The sequence below is a fragment of the Rousettus aegyptiacus genome, unplaced genomic scaffold (genome assembly GCF_014176215.1).
Source record: "Rousettus aegyptiacus isolate mRouAeg1 unplaced genomic scaffold, mRouAeg1.p scaffold_m13_p_17, whole genome shotgun sequence".
NCBI classification, from domain to species: Eukaryota; Metazoa; Chordata; class Mammalia; order Chiroptera; family Pteropodidae; genus Rousettus; species Rousettus aegyptiacus.
Genome location: NW_023416292.1, coordinates 17069718 through 17084187, shown reverse-complemented (window position 1 = coordinate 17084187; position 14470 = coordinate 17069718). Strand labels below are relative to the sequence as shown.

The 14470-nt window shown below is 42.8% G+C and overlaps 1 protein-coding gene across 2 annotated transcripts in view; it reads right to left on the bottom strand.

The window, feature by feature from the left end:
- Positions 1-12990, bottom strand: part of ASTN1 (astrotactin 1) — a 244898-nt gene extending 231908 nt beyond the window's left edge. The window contains exon 1 of one of the 2 annotated variants that reach the window (XM_016154373.2): positions 12205-12990. In XM_016154373.2, coding sequence (XP_016009859.1) covers positions 12205-12487 — 283 coding nt within the window. In that variant the 5' untranslated portion in view covers positions 12488-12990. The remainder of the gene's footprint in view (positions 1-12204) is intronic. The other variant, XM_016154374.2, reaches the window with a different exon arrangement.
- Between the last annotated feature and the right edge of the window lie 1480 nt (positions 12991-14470).

Here is a 14470-nt window from a genome sequence, read left to right as displayed (position 1 = left end):
AACTGAAAAAAAAATAAAAATAACTCAATTAGAAAAATGAACTTTGAGAATCTCCTCTCTAAAAGGTACTGAACTTGGCCTCAAAAAGCTAGATAAGTCTCCATGAGCAATTTTAAGCTATCTGGCTGTTAATTTGGGCTTCTACGCACTGAGAAGTTTCTTTACAACCACTCATCTGTGCTGTCCAGCACAGTAGCCACCGGCCACATGTGGCTACTAAGCACGTGAAATGTGGCTGTCAGTGTAAATGACACACTGGATTTAGAAGGCTGAGAACAGAAATATAAACTGTCTTGTTAATATTGTGTATTGATTATCAAAAGGACGCCATTTTGGATATATTGGGTTAAATATATTATTTAATTTATTAAAAAAGTATTGGCGGTTGGAGATGAAAAGGTAACAATGGGCGTGGCAGCAGGTCTGCAGGTCTGAGAGTTGGGGGTGTGCAGAAATTATCCTGGTAGCCTCCATTCTTCAGGAGAAGTATGAGGCAAGGCCCTATGCGACGTGTAAAGATGTAGGCATTAAGTTGGGAGATTAACTATCTCACTAAAGGTCTAAAGTAGTCAGGGTGCTGGAAGGAGAGGTTGTTCGAGGGCAATAAAAAATTAATAAGCTATGTTTAGGACCAAAGCGAGATCAGAATCCGGGTATTTATGGCACCTCCCATCCACATAAATGGAGATTCACACTCAGATCTTGGCATAGTTAATGACATGTCTTGGGTAAAGGTAGGAGATTAAAGAGAAAAATCAGAGCGGCAGCGCCATGCGTATTGGTAAGCGGCCTAGAAGCTGATGATGGGGGTGACGAGGACGGGCAGAAGGCGACAAGGCTGAAGGTGTGCACTTCCAAGACAAAAGTATATGGGCTGGGCAGACGGTTTTTAAGTTTTTTGAAGTCCCTGTGACAAGGACTGTTATTTTTTAAAATAAAATCTGTCCTTCCTCCCTCTCTCCCTCCTTTGCAGAATTTAAGTGATGATCGCGTTAAATTTAAGAAGTTAACATGACCGCCCAGCTAAGACTGTATGTACTTCCCCTAGTCACTGGCCCAGATTCAGGGCATGGAACAAAGTTCTCACCAATGGCACGGGGGTAGATGGGATGTGTGCGGGTTTTGTCTCACTTGTTTAAATCAAAAAACTGTCAGCCTGGACCTCGGCCCTTCTCCTGCCTGTGAGCTGAACCACACGCATGCGTGAACCCGCTTCATGTGCAGAAGAGGAATAATGACCCAGGACGGCAGAGCAACGAGATGGAAGGATCCTGGATTTCTGAACCACCACGCTTCCTGCCTGACCCACTCCCCTCGGGACTGCCATCTGAAGGACGATGAGCTTTTCTTCTTTAAGTCACTTTTTAAAGGTCTCTCTGTTCCAGAAGGGTAACTTCTTTCCTACGTACGGTGCCTCTTTAAAAAGCATGGGACATGGGAAGGAGAGCAAGGTCAAGGCACAGGATGAGATCATGACGGGATAAAACGGATGAGGGAAAATTTAAATTCGTAGAAGTTGCGGGGGGAAAGCAGATTTCCACAAGAGAAAAGGACAATCCGAAGCCAGAAGTCAAGGCCACTAAGCGTGCACAGTCTGGTACCACATGGCTCCCGGCCATGCTGTACGGTCACAGGTTTCATGACAAAAGGACTACGTCCTGTGGCTCGTCCACTGTGAGAATTCCCTCACTATGCAGAATTACGAAAGCCACCTAGAAACAGGCGACGGTATCAGATTTTCACTGGGCACACCCGTGGTTTACATGCATCGCTTCACGACCCCTCAGGCCACTTCGAAGTTGAAGGCTGTCAACTTCGACATTGGTGCCAAAGATGGCACTTAAATATTTCCATACTGCACATCCAATCTAGTTTTTATGCTTTCTAATTCCTGCTTCCTTAGGCTAAAGCTCATACTTTATTTATCCCCCAAACTCAGAACTCCCGTGGTTACCAGACTAAATCCCACTATCCTTTAATCTCGACTCAGACCATCTTTTCTGGAAAGAATTCCCTATTATCCTGTCTGATTTAGTTGTTCGTTATTTACTAACAAAAGATTCAGTTCTTAATTCAGCCATTCCATGAACCACACTGTGTAGTACACTGGCTATGATTACAGACTCTAGAAATAATTTCAAGGCTATTTAAATTGCTCTAGTGCAAACAAAGAAGGAAAACTTGGATATTATTTTTATGAAGCAAATGTAAAATTGATACCATATCAATTTTACATTTGATAAAAGTTACACGCGCACACGCGCGCGCGCACACACACACACACACACACACAGAAAAGCTAAGGCTAATCTCACTTAGAAATATCGACACGGAATATCCTTAACAACAAAACAGAATCCAACAGCATATAAAGGGAATAATTCATCATTTACCAAGTGAGAGTTATTTCAGGAATGCAAGGTTCAGTTGGAAGAAATCTATATTATTCATCCTTTTAATAAATCTAGGGAGAAAAATCATACGATTATAAATACCAAAAACATATTTTAAATATTTTTAAAAAATAATTTTGATAAGGAAAAAATACTCAATTCTCCTTTAACATGTTAATTTTTAGCTATTTTTACCCAAAGCCATTATAACGGCAAGACAGCAGGGCTGTTACCATTAAAATCAGGAAAAGACAAGAATTCGCATTATCACATTCTTATCTGACATGGTACTAGAGTTACTACCAGTGTAATGAGACAAGAGAATGAAATTAGAAGTATGAAAACTTGAGAGGAAGATATAAAATAACCGGTATGTGCATGAGATATGTCTGTATAACTAAAATATCTGAGAGAACTGACACATCTGTAGCTACGGAATTCAGTAAAGCAAGAGGGGGCTGAAAATTAACACACAGACATCCGTAGCTTTCATAGAGAGAAACTGTGATCACTTAGAATATGCGTATAAAAACAAAACACTCCTTTTACAAAAGCACAAAAAGATAAAATACCTAGAAGGAAATCTAGCAAGAAATATATAAGAACTCAGGGGAAAACAAAAAACAAAAAACAAAAAAAAAAAACAAAAACAAAAAAACAGCCTTTAAAATTCTACTAAAGGGCAGACTAAAAGACTTGAACAAATACAAAGATACCAACTTCTCAAATAGAAAAATCCAACATCTTCATCTTAACAATTTAATTCTTCCTTAGTTGATTTAAAATTTTTAACAGAATTTCAATCAAAAATACCACTAGTTTTTGTTATTCTTGATTTTGTTTGTTTGGTTTTTTTTTTTTTTTTAGAAATAGACAAGCTCTTTTGAAAAGTTTATATTAAAAAAATAGCTAAGAGAATTATAAAAAAGAATAGTAAGAAAGGGTGACTAGTCCTACCAAATATTAAAACATACAACAGTCCTTCTATAATTAAAACGATATGGATAAGTACATAAATATATATGTGAGAAATATAACAGAAGCTTAGAGAGACCTATTAAGGAATTTTGTATATGGTAAAGGTGACAAATTAAAAGGGAAATAACACACTATTTAATATATTGCACTGAGACATCTGAGTAACCATATGGAGAAGTAAAGTTGGTGCTTTATATAGTACATTTGAATAAGGTTATATCCCACAGCATATACCAGAATAAGTTCAAAATATATCAAGTATTTAAATGCAAAGAGTGAAACCATTACAGTACGAGAAGAAAAATTGGTGAATCTTTTTATTACCTTAAAGTGAAGAACTTCTCAACTAAGACGTAAGGTGTAGAAACCAAAAATTAAATAATTAGTAACTTTAGTTACATAAAATTAAAAAGCTTCTGGAAATAACGACCAACCAACTAAATAAAAACATAGGCAAGATCAAGAGACATACAATAATTTGGGGGAAAAAAAAGTATTTGGAACTCATACTACAGTCAAAGGAATGATCTCCATAGTATTTAAAGTGCTCCTAAAAATACAAAATGAGATAACGAGATATCACTTTACACGTTGTAGATTGACATGTATTAGAACACCAGGTAAAGACAAGTGTTGGGGGGGATATGGGAACATAGGAACCCTCAAATAGTATTGATGAAAGTACAGACTGGTACAGCCATCCTGAGCATGATTTGACAGTCTTCAGTCAAATTGAGGAGACATAATAATTATGAACCAGCACTTCTACAGCTGCTTATCTATCCCAGAGAAATTTTAATAATAGCCCTTGAAAAATATGCGTGGATAGGATAACTGCAGCATTGTTTATAGTGATGAGGAGCTAAAACTAACATGGTGTCCATCACTGAAAGGGGCAGATGCCCACCACAGAGTCCTCTGCAGCAGTCAGAATCAATGGGCTGGACCTGTGCTGCCCTGTAAATGTTCCACAATGGTGGAGATATTTTGTGTATGCACTGTTGGATATGGTAGCCACATGAGGTTATTTAAATGCAAAAATAACTAAAAATTTTTTGTTTAAAGTAAAAATTCAGTTCCTCCATTTCAAATGGCTAGGGACTACATATGGGTTAAGGCAGATACAGAACACTGTCATTGCAGAAAGAGCAATTGGACAGCGTTGGGCTATATTTGCATAAAGTGACATTGAGTGAGTCTCAAAAAGACAGTGCTGACGAGAGGTAAACATGTTATTAAATTTCTGATTGTTTTTCTCCTGTTAATCTGTCTTTTATTACAAGGATGTCTCAGCCGAGAACCCAGAAGGGTAGAAAGAATATTATTTTCTTCCCCTACAGAGTAATAGGCTATTTCACATGGCCTAGTTACGTAGTAGCCCACACCATCTAGGTCTGTGTAAGTGCACTCTGTGATGTCTGCACAAGGCAGAAGATATCTGCATTGTTAAGCAGTGCAAGACTGTATGTAAGAATTGTACTCTAACTGATAAAGACTTTTTCCCTATGGGGGAACGGGTAAACAACTTGGATACTGCTATAGATGCATAGTGAAGTTGAACGAGTAAATAAGTAGATGGAAGACAGTGGGAACCAGATTTCCCACTGTTGGAATGGGATGAGGAAGGAAGGGGAGGAGGCTAGAATGACCCACAGATTAGACAATGATAATCAGGTAATGATGATTAGATAACAGGTTACAGCTGGAGACATCAGTATGCACTCATACTCAGTTTACTATGTGTACAGATGGTTACCTACAGAAATATTTACAGAGAAATGTATACATATGAAGTTAGTGTGCACACATTCATATATTTCCTTGCTCTGTCAGCAGAGAGAGCTGAGAAACAACAGCCCAGTATAAATAAGCACACATAGTGCCTAGATCTGGTTTCTAATACCATCCTCTAATCAAAAGAATTAGGGGAAATAGCTGATCCTAGGATGAGAGCCAGCAATATACAAAACTAGCCCGGAGCAGTCTGTCTTGACAGAAAGTAACAAAGTGCTCACGAAGCAAAAATAGAACCGAAACCTACAGGGATGGGGGTACATCAGCAGGGCACAGAAGCCATCTGAAAGTGCTCCCGTGAGTCCAAACTGGGCAATGTGGGAAATAAAATCAATAAAGTAGTATTGGATTATAACCCTAAGTATAAAAATAAATACTCAATATTCCATATGATATAAATTAATGATTATGTAAATAAATTAATGAGCGATAAGAGACAATTCCCTTATGTAGAATAATTCAAAATAATTTATCTAGATACTCAGCTTTCAAAAAAGTAGACCACGACCCCCATTCCTTCGATATGGACTGTGCACGGTGGCTTCCTTCAAAGAGTACAGTATGGAGAGAGGGGAAAGAGAGTAACTTTAACATCTGACCAGTTCACCTAAAGACTATCAAGGTCATGAAAAACAAGTCTGAGAAGCCGTCTCTGCCAAAAGGAGCCTAAAGATTGGTGGTGATGAACTCTAATGGGGTACACTGTAGGGGACCTTGGAGCAGAAAACTGGCATTCGGTAAAAGCTAAGGCAGTCTGAATAAAGTATGGACTTTAGTTAACAGTCATGTATGGATACTGGTTCTTTAATTGTAAAAAGTGCCTCATACTAATGTAAGATGTTTATAACAGGAGGACTTGGGGTGGGGTATATGGGAACCCTGATTACTGTCTTCACAATTTTTCTGTATCTAAAACTATTATAAAAATAAGTTTATTTTTTTTTAAAAGGAAGAAAAACAAAGATCAAGTACTGTCAGAATGTTTGAAGCTCCTCATTTCCCCTTCCCCTTTCCACCAGGGGTAACACCCATCCTTTATTTTGTGTTTTTTTTTGTTTCCTTGTTTTTTATGTAAATTTAAACATATCTGTATATATTCTTGATCATTACCTTGTCATTTTGAATTTTATATAAATAAAATTGTATTGTATGTATTTTTTAGCTAGTTGCTTATTTTCACTTAATGGTACATTTGCGAGCTACATCCATGTTGGTATATGAAACTGCAACTCATGTATTTTCGTGGCTAGATGACATTCAGTTGATGAATGTACACTGTGCCCACATCTTGCTTCCTGTTACTGGATACTGGGTTGCTTCCAGGTTTTGCTATGACCAAAAATGTGGCTACAAATGTTCTCGTGTACACATGTAACAAACACGTTTGTGACTTGTGCAACAAACACCTAGAAGTGTTTGGGAATTGTTGGGTCCATAAGGCATGCATGTTTTCAACTTTACTTAAAATACCAAATTGCTTTACAAAAGTTGTCATGTCACTTTAGGTTACCATTAGCAACAATTTAATTTTTCCAAATTTTCGTCCTAAGAAACCTAAGAATCGATAAAGGTATTGTTTTTTGTCTCAAAGGTTTAAATTGTATGTGGTTAAAAAATAAAATGACTTTCATATTCGTAATAAAAAAATGGCAATAGATGCCAAATGGTGGGATGTTAGAAATTACCAGAGGCCTCGACTTGTCCTGGGAGATTAACTTGCTCAAAATAGAGCTTTTCCTGCCATCTGTGTGCATATACTTGAACTTGGTGTAAAAGTGAAGAAATAAAGACTTGGCATTTTCCTGCTGAAAAGATGCCAAATTCTTTTCATAAACTGTCCTTAACCTGAGAAACTACTAGCCATTTAAGTTTAATTACACTCCTAAGAAGAAAGGAATGAACAAGGAAGGAAAGAAGGAAGAAAGGAAGGAAGGGAGGAAGGGAGGGAGGGATAAGCTCTAGAGAACAAGACCTCAATCTTTCCTCCAAAGATGAATAAAGAAATTAAGCGTGTATTTTATTTTTCCTTCAAAAACTCCAATGACGTGAATTCAAGCCATATCGATATATCTAGAAGAGCATTTGAAGTGTTGTAGAATTCATCACTCTTGCATTCAAAATTCCTTTGATGTAAAAATCTACATTTCTGTAGAGACATGGTAAAATAATAACACTCTCAATACTATAAATTAGTGCATTCTGCTAGCATAAGTTATGTAAGTGCTGAAGACCATACCTTAAGATTGCTGCCATTCATCTTCCCATGTCTCGGATGGGACTGGCAGTCTGTGAGAATCTGTTTACCGTTAATCTAAGCAGCTCACCGTAGCAGAGACCAAAAACAGGGAAAAGAAACAAATTTTAAAGTTTCTTCTCAGATGGGGAGATGTGTGAATAAAGTTGGGAGTGTTTCCTGTTAGGCAAAAACTCATCAATATGTAAAAAGTCACATCCAGCATTACATTTGAAGCCAATTGAAAAGCTCAGTGACTGCTACTCAAGCAGCACCACTGGGCTCTGACCCTGGATTCCAAGCATGAGGCCACCAAATACGAAGGCCAGTGGCCTTGGGAAAGGAGCTTGAACCACAGTACCTTCTGGATGGCTTGGTTTGACAGTGGACCATTCTCCCTGGATTCCCACTCTGCATTTCCACGGGGCCCTTCTAAGAAGAAACCTGGACATGTTAGTTTCATCCCCATGAACCCTATCTTGTACACCATGACTGCGGTTGCATAGCACACCATGGGACAGGGCTACCCCAACCTGGAAGCTACGACTAAAACCAGAAGTCCCCAGTTCTCCTTAGGGAAGTACAGCAGCTTAGGTGAGCATTTCCTGAGGGAGTACATGCTCTTCTGCAGTAAGGCTTGATTGAGAAATCACTCAGTGGTCTAGAATGTCCAAAAGGTGTTTACACAGAAGCACAGAGGACTCTTCTGTACACACCAGGTGAGCGCGCTCTCCCCAGTCTAACCATTGCCAGGGCTCCTTTCATCCAGCCATGAAAAAGAACAGGGTTTTGAAAAATTGTAAGGCAGAGTAACCAGCAGAAAGGCTTAAATGTTATATTGGCCTCAGTTTGAGTGATGGATCCATCAGCTGTTAGCTCTGTGACCCTGAGTAAGTTATTTAATTTCTCCAATCCTTACTTTTCTCCACTCTTGGAAAGCCAGAAGTTGACATCAGATCTATCTTCAAAGCCTGTTCTTTTAACCACCACACCGGACTGCTCCGGACACTTTAAACAGCACCTTGCTCGTGGGAACTCACCACATGGCTGATTTATCTTCAGGAGTACCTTCTTCAATCAGAAGCCATGACAGCTAAAGCTAAATTCTGAGAGAAACAGCTTTCTTCATGATGTTTCACAGATGCACAGGCTCAGTAGTTGGAGCTGAAACAGAGGAGCAGCCCCTTCACATAGTAACGAGGGTGATAACCAGGTTCCGTTCGCGGCGCGGAAAACCACACCTGGGTGTGGAAGCACACTGCGGGTTAACCAGTTGTCTCCAAATCAAATACAGCTCTACAACAGGACTCGCTACTGTTTTGAAAGCTGAGATACAAAATTATGGTTGAAATATAAATTTTTAATTGGCTGAGAGGGTCATTAGGCCTATGTGCTTAATTATCTTAGAAATTACAGTTTTACCGCACTTCTGAAAAGAGGGGTTTAGATTACCGACTTAGAGTTGCCAGCTAGAAAGAAGCCATAGTCCAATCAGAATTCGTGGGAAGCACTGCAATCTAAAGACGGCATGCCTTGACTAAAAATATTCCAATTTAAAACTATGTGGCCAAACAAAACAGAACTGAAAGTCACATATGACCCCGGCACCATAGTTTGCAAACCCTACCGCCACCCCCTCCGTGGCCCTTCGAGATCATCCCATAAGCAAAACCGACCACGCCAATGGTTGAGACAGCCCCTGGGAGTCAGGCTGCACCACTTTCCATGTCAAGTCAGCCTTCCCCTGCCCAGCTCTTAAGTGGAGGGCCACACCCCACTCCCACGAGCCAGGCGCAACTCTCTCTACTCTTCACACCACAGGGCTGACCTCCGTACGCGTGCCGTTCCCATATTCTCCCACTATCGCCCTTGGCTCATCTTTTTGCCATGATGTCAGATGGCTTCACTTTTCCTAGGCCAAGCCCAAACCAATCTATCATGAATTTCATTCATTTTGTTCGTTTGTTTGTTTTTAATCCGCGCAAAGAACACAGAAGTGGGATGGACTAAACTGGTCTTGGGAGGGTAGAAACGGCTTCGTAGAGAGGTGACATGCATCAGGGCTTAGAAGGAAGAAAGAATGAAGGACTGCCAAGTGGAGAAGGCGGGAAGAGCATTCTAGCCAGAGGGAACGGCACATGCAAAGTCTCGATAGAGTCCTGACATGCCACAGCAGGCCTGCAGGGATAAGAGGCTGGTGGTTTGCCTCACAGAAGTGACAAAACTTGATCCTGCAGACGAAGGAAACCAAAGGATCTGATTTGGCCGAGGCCCCTAGTCAAGCCCAGGTCTTCATGGAGTCTGATCTTATCATGCAGAATCTCCTCCTGGCACTCCTACCCCCACTTAGGCCAGACCACACAATCGGGTGTTATCCCTTACAGCTCGAAGGCTATCTCTGTATCTGCTGACCAGAGAAGGCCTGGCGAAAGGAACTTTGTTGTTTTTGTTTGTTCATTTGTTCTCTTTCTCTCTCTCTTTTTTAAATTCTGTATCTTCATAGTGCCCAGCAGATGAATACTCAAAAAATTCCCAAGACTGACTGATTCAGATTTGTCCAGGGGATGAGTTAGACTAATCAGGGTCCAGAGACAAGCACACGGAAAGCTCTAAATCAAAGTCACTGTAGTCTTTATTATTGGCTAAAAGTGACGAGATCCACAAAAGTTAACTTCAAAAGCAATGACCTCGAGTCTACACTCCATGAACTCGGAGACTTCTCCCTTTCTTCCTAGCTCTGCTCCCCCGCTCAGCTCGAGATTCCTTCTCACTCCCCCTGGGAATACTGGGCCAGAGGGATGAGTACCAGCTCATCTCTGGTTCTGAACATGCCCCACTGACTGGGAGGGCGGGGGACAATCAGTGCATTTAGCAAATGCATCTGGCCCTGGAGTGAGAGAGTCTGTCCCTGTGTGTAAATGCCAACTTGCAGGTTACCATAGCAACCCCAGCAGGGTACTGCACTGGGCAGCTGTGCACAGAGGTGCAGAAAACCCACTCGTAACATCTGGTCTTTTGCTGTGCACATTGGATCCTGGTAGGCACATCATGGCTTTAGGCCCTGGCTTTGGGATTCTGCAAAAAGGGAAGTGAGTTTTGAATACCTGCTAGTCCAATATTCCTTTTATTCACACATCACACGTGTCCCTCTTCGCACACAGTGGACACAGCATGTGGAGCCCAAAACAGGCCCGTTAGAAACACGTAAGTCCCTCTACTCGCTTTTACACACTGTGATGGACAGATCATACTCGCACATCACCATGAATTCAACGGGAAATTTACGTCCACTGAATCACCCGCAATAGCACGTTTTAATGAGCAGCATATGCACAATGTCCCCATTCCCAGTCGGCCCCCCAGTTCTTATTACGATATTATAGTTTTTAATGCAAAAATAAATCATGCCATCAAGAGTGTTGGGCTTTAACGAGTTGCCTGAGCTGCACTCCAGGAATTATAAACCAACTTTTCAAAGGACCAGACGATTTTTGAAATTGCTTTTCCATAGGGGTGGGAAGTTGAGGTTTACTCACCCGCTTCTTAATGTTTTCAGTGTGAAGAGCACAAGGAGATGTTGGATAGCATCCTACTCATGGCTCTAGCCTACATCCGGCCATCAGGAAGCCCTGATCCTACAGCGTGAACTCTAGTAGGTAGGGCGCTCACTAAATGAAACAGCCTTTTGGACATCTGCATTTTTTTCTCAGATCTAGAGACTTTCTTGTGATTACCTTTGAATTCTCTCCTGGACAAAATAAATAGGACTTACAGCATGGCTAAAGAAATGAACTGCATGGTGGGTGTGCCCAACAGGGTGAGAGCTACATTTGCACGTGGAAAAGTGAGGGAAGCTTTGGTTAAGGAAGTCACATGAACCCGCGGTGCTTTGCAAGATGCTGGAGCAGGACCACAGTATCTTTGCATCTCAATAGTGAAAACGAGGGGTGGATTAGAAGTGATGTAGAGTTCCCAGGACCTGAAGGAGTTTCATGGCCTTAAGGAAATTAAAAGAGGGATCCTGAAGGAGATGTAAACAGACAAACAGACAAAGGAAGGCAGGAAGAGCCTCCTGCCCTGGGAGGCCAGTGCGCAGGAATGCCTCTGCCCACCTAAGGTGTCCAGGAGAACAAAGAAAATCCCACACCGAAAGGCCACAGCTGGATGATCTATCCAGGGAACTGAGAGGTGAGGCTGCATGGAGGGGCGGTTACACGGAGGCCTGGGGGTAAGACTTGCCATGGTGGACACCAGGGGTAGAGGAGTCTCAGTGATCTGAAGGAAGGCCAGACAGTGTGGGGTAACCTGGTGACAGATGAGTAGCTCTGAGCAAAGCCTTGAGATCCAGCCAGGGCAAGCTAGGTGACAATGGGGTCTCTTTTTCCAACTCCCCCAGGGCCTGTGCCTGGAGGTGGGTGTCCCAGGTGTGTGAAGTAAAGAACGGCGCCCATGGCCAGGGAGTAAGGGGGAGGGCTGAGGGCTGCTGAGGAAGAGTTCTGTATGAAAGCTGGGAGGTCAAGGCTGGGGACGGTTTCAGAGAGACTCTTGCAACCAGTTGTTCCTCAGGGCAGGGCGGCTGAGGGGAGGTGGTGGGCCCAGCATCCAGGTCGGATGCGGGGAGAAGGTAGGTGTCTTGTGGCGCTAGCCCGCGAGTGGGTGTGGAGAACGGTGGGGAACGGGGCGGATCCAGCGAGGTGGGGGTGGGGGAGGGGCGGTCGCCTGACGGTGGGTGTGCGGGGCGAGCCGAGGTGGGGGTGGGGGCGCCGGGCCGCGCCTCCGGCCGCTTCGACCTCCCCCGGGACTCACCCAGCACGAAGTAGGGCAGCTCCGTGTTCTCCAGGTCGTCCACCACGACCATCTCGCCCGGGAAGTCGTTGCGCACGGAGAAGAGGAGCTTCGGCTCGGAGGCCGAGGGGCTGTGCATGATGCTCAGGTCGTTCTCGCGCAGGAAGGGCAGCGCTGACACCGTGATGCTCTTGAGCTTGCACTCCAGCTCCTTGGAGGGGTCCACGTCGCCCGTGGCCGTGGCCAGCACCGCCGCCGGCCCCCAGCAGCAGGCTAGCAGGGCGCAGAGCCCGGCTAAAGCCATCTTGAGCCCGGGTGCCTTCCTCCCAGCGCTGCGAAGGTGGGGGAGGAAGCGAGCCGGGAGGGAGCGGGCGAGCGCGTGCGGGAGGCGGGGGCGGCTGGGGAGGGGACGCGCAGCCGGAGAGCCCTGGTCCCCCAACGAGGTGCCGCTTGCGGTGCGTGCGCGGGGCTTAAGCGCTGATGCCTGCCTGGAGAGCCCGCGTTCTTTGTTTCTGAGAACTGCTTATCTGGGGAAGGGAAAAGGGGGAGGGGGAGAGGAGAAAAGGAGAAGGAAGGACGTAGCGAGGAAAGAGGAAGGGAGGCGAGGATTCTAGGGAATCAGGTCAGCCCCCAGCAGGCTGCTGGTGCGGCCGCCTCTCCCCTCCTTCGCATCCCCCAGGAGGACCACGCTCTTGGCTATTAACTACATGCACAGCATTTTTTAAAAAATCAGCCTTTGCAATGCAAAAACCTTCTCTTTCGCATCATCATCCAGATGGCTCGGGAAGGGCGCGTGCACGCGCACGCGTACACACAGGCACATATCTTAAAAGGCGCTTACTCAGAGCAGGTGAGGGTGGGGGGCTCTCTACATGCAAATCTACACCCAGTTATTTTGTGGATATAGGCGGTCCCATTCTTGCCTTGTTTTACCCAGTAGTTGGATTTGTATATTGGATAAGTGGGTACTGGGATAAATGCACGTCTGTATTTTTAACTCAGCACTAACTTTGCAGAAATAGTTAAAGAAAATATTAGTCATATAGATAAAGATAGACCAAGAGGTAGATATGAACAACAAGAACAAACCAGCCTACTACATACAGCTAAGTGAGAGACGAGAACTACTATTTGCAACTTCTCTGACCCTTTCTTTCGTTACGAATGCTATCTATCTGTTGTAACCACTACAAAGATGATTTGGAAATGCTGTAATTGATAGAAAAAGTAAAGCTAGCTCCATGAAATGTTGAGCCCTTAATTTTAGAGAATCCAGTAACTGGAACAGAGCTGGAAGAAAATGTGAGAACAACTAAAGTTTCTAAGCCCTCTTAACAAGTGGAAAGCATATCCGCGGGCTGGACCAAGTCAATCCTGGCTCAATCAAGAGTAGAACAGAGCAGATAAAAACAACAGTAATGACAAAAACCATGTAAAATTTTGTTTCCGTTAGTGCCAGGCAGTGTTGCCTTAAAATAATGACAATGTGCAATAAACAGAGGTAGAAAGCGACGTCTGTGTGCGCTGCAATCTCATCTTTAATGGAACTTTTTCTCATATAATAATCGACGACTTATTTGGAAAGTTTGCCCCCCCCCCGCCCCAGCCGTCATTTATTCCATGCCAACTTACACATGAGGTGCTATAAGACCATTACAGGTAATCATACTCTCTAGGAGTTTAACGCATCCAACTTCTCAAAAAGGACTCCCATTTTAAAAACAATTTCATTCTCATTTCTACCTGGTGTCAGTTTATTGGCATATGTGAATGCATGTCCTTTACAAAAGTTTTCACCACATATTTCACAAGGCTGCTCTAGTTGATGGATGGGAATAGAAAAAAAAAAAAGAGCCGTATTTAAGATTATGTTTAAGAGTGCAAGGTTTACAACAAAAAAAGAAGAAAACTTTATTATAAGTTTGAATCTGACATATCTGAGAACTAACCCAGAGATATATTAACTACATAGCAAACTCCTGCAAAAAAAAAAAAAAAAAAAGATTGATCTGCTAATGACCTTTCTAAAACTTATCTTTATCTCCATTACTCCCCTAGGAGACACTGAGGGAAAGACTCCATGATACTTTTTTCATACTCTCTGCAAGCATAAAAAGCAGTATTAAACTTAGTTATAAAAAGTTTACCATTGAAAAATTGGGTGAATGCCAGGAGAACACACCTAGAATGCAAAAAAAGTGGCAAGATACTACCAGATCACCTGTCAGTCCAGGCTCTCATTTAATAGAGGAGAAAATTGATGTCGGCGAAATAGTGAGGTGATTTA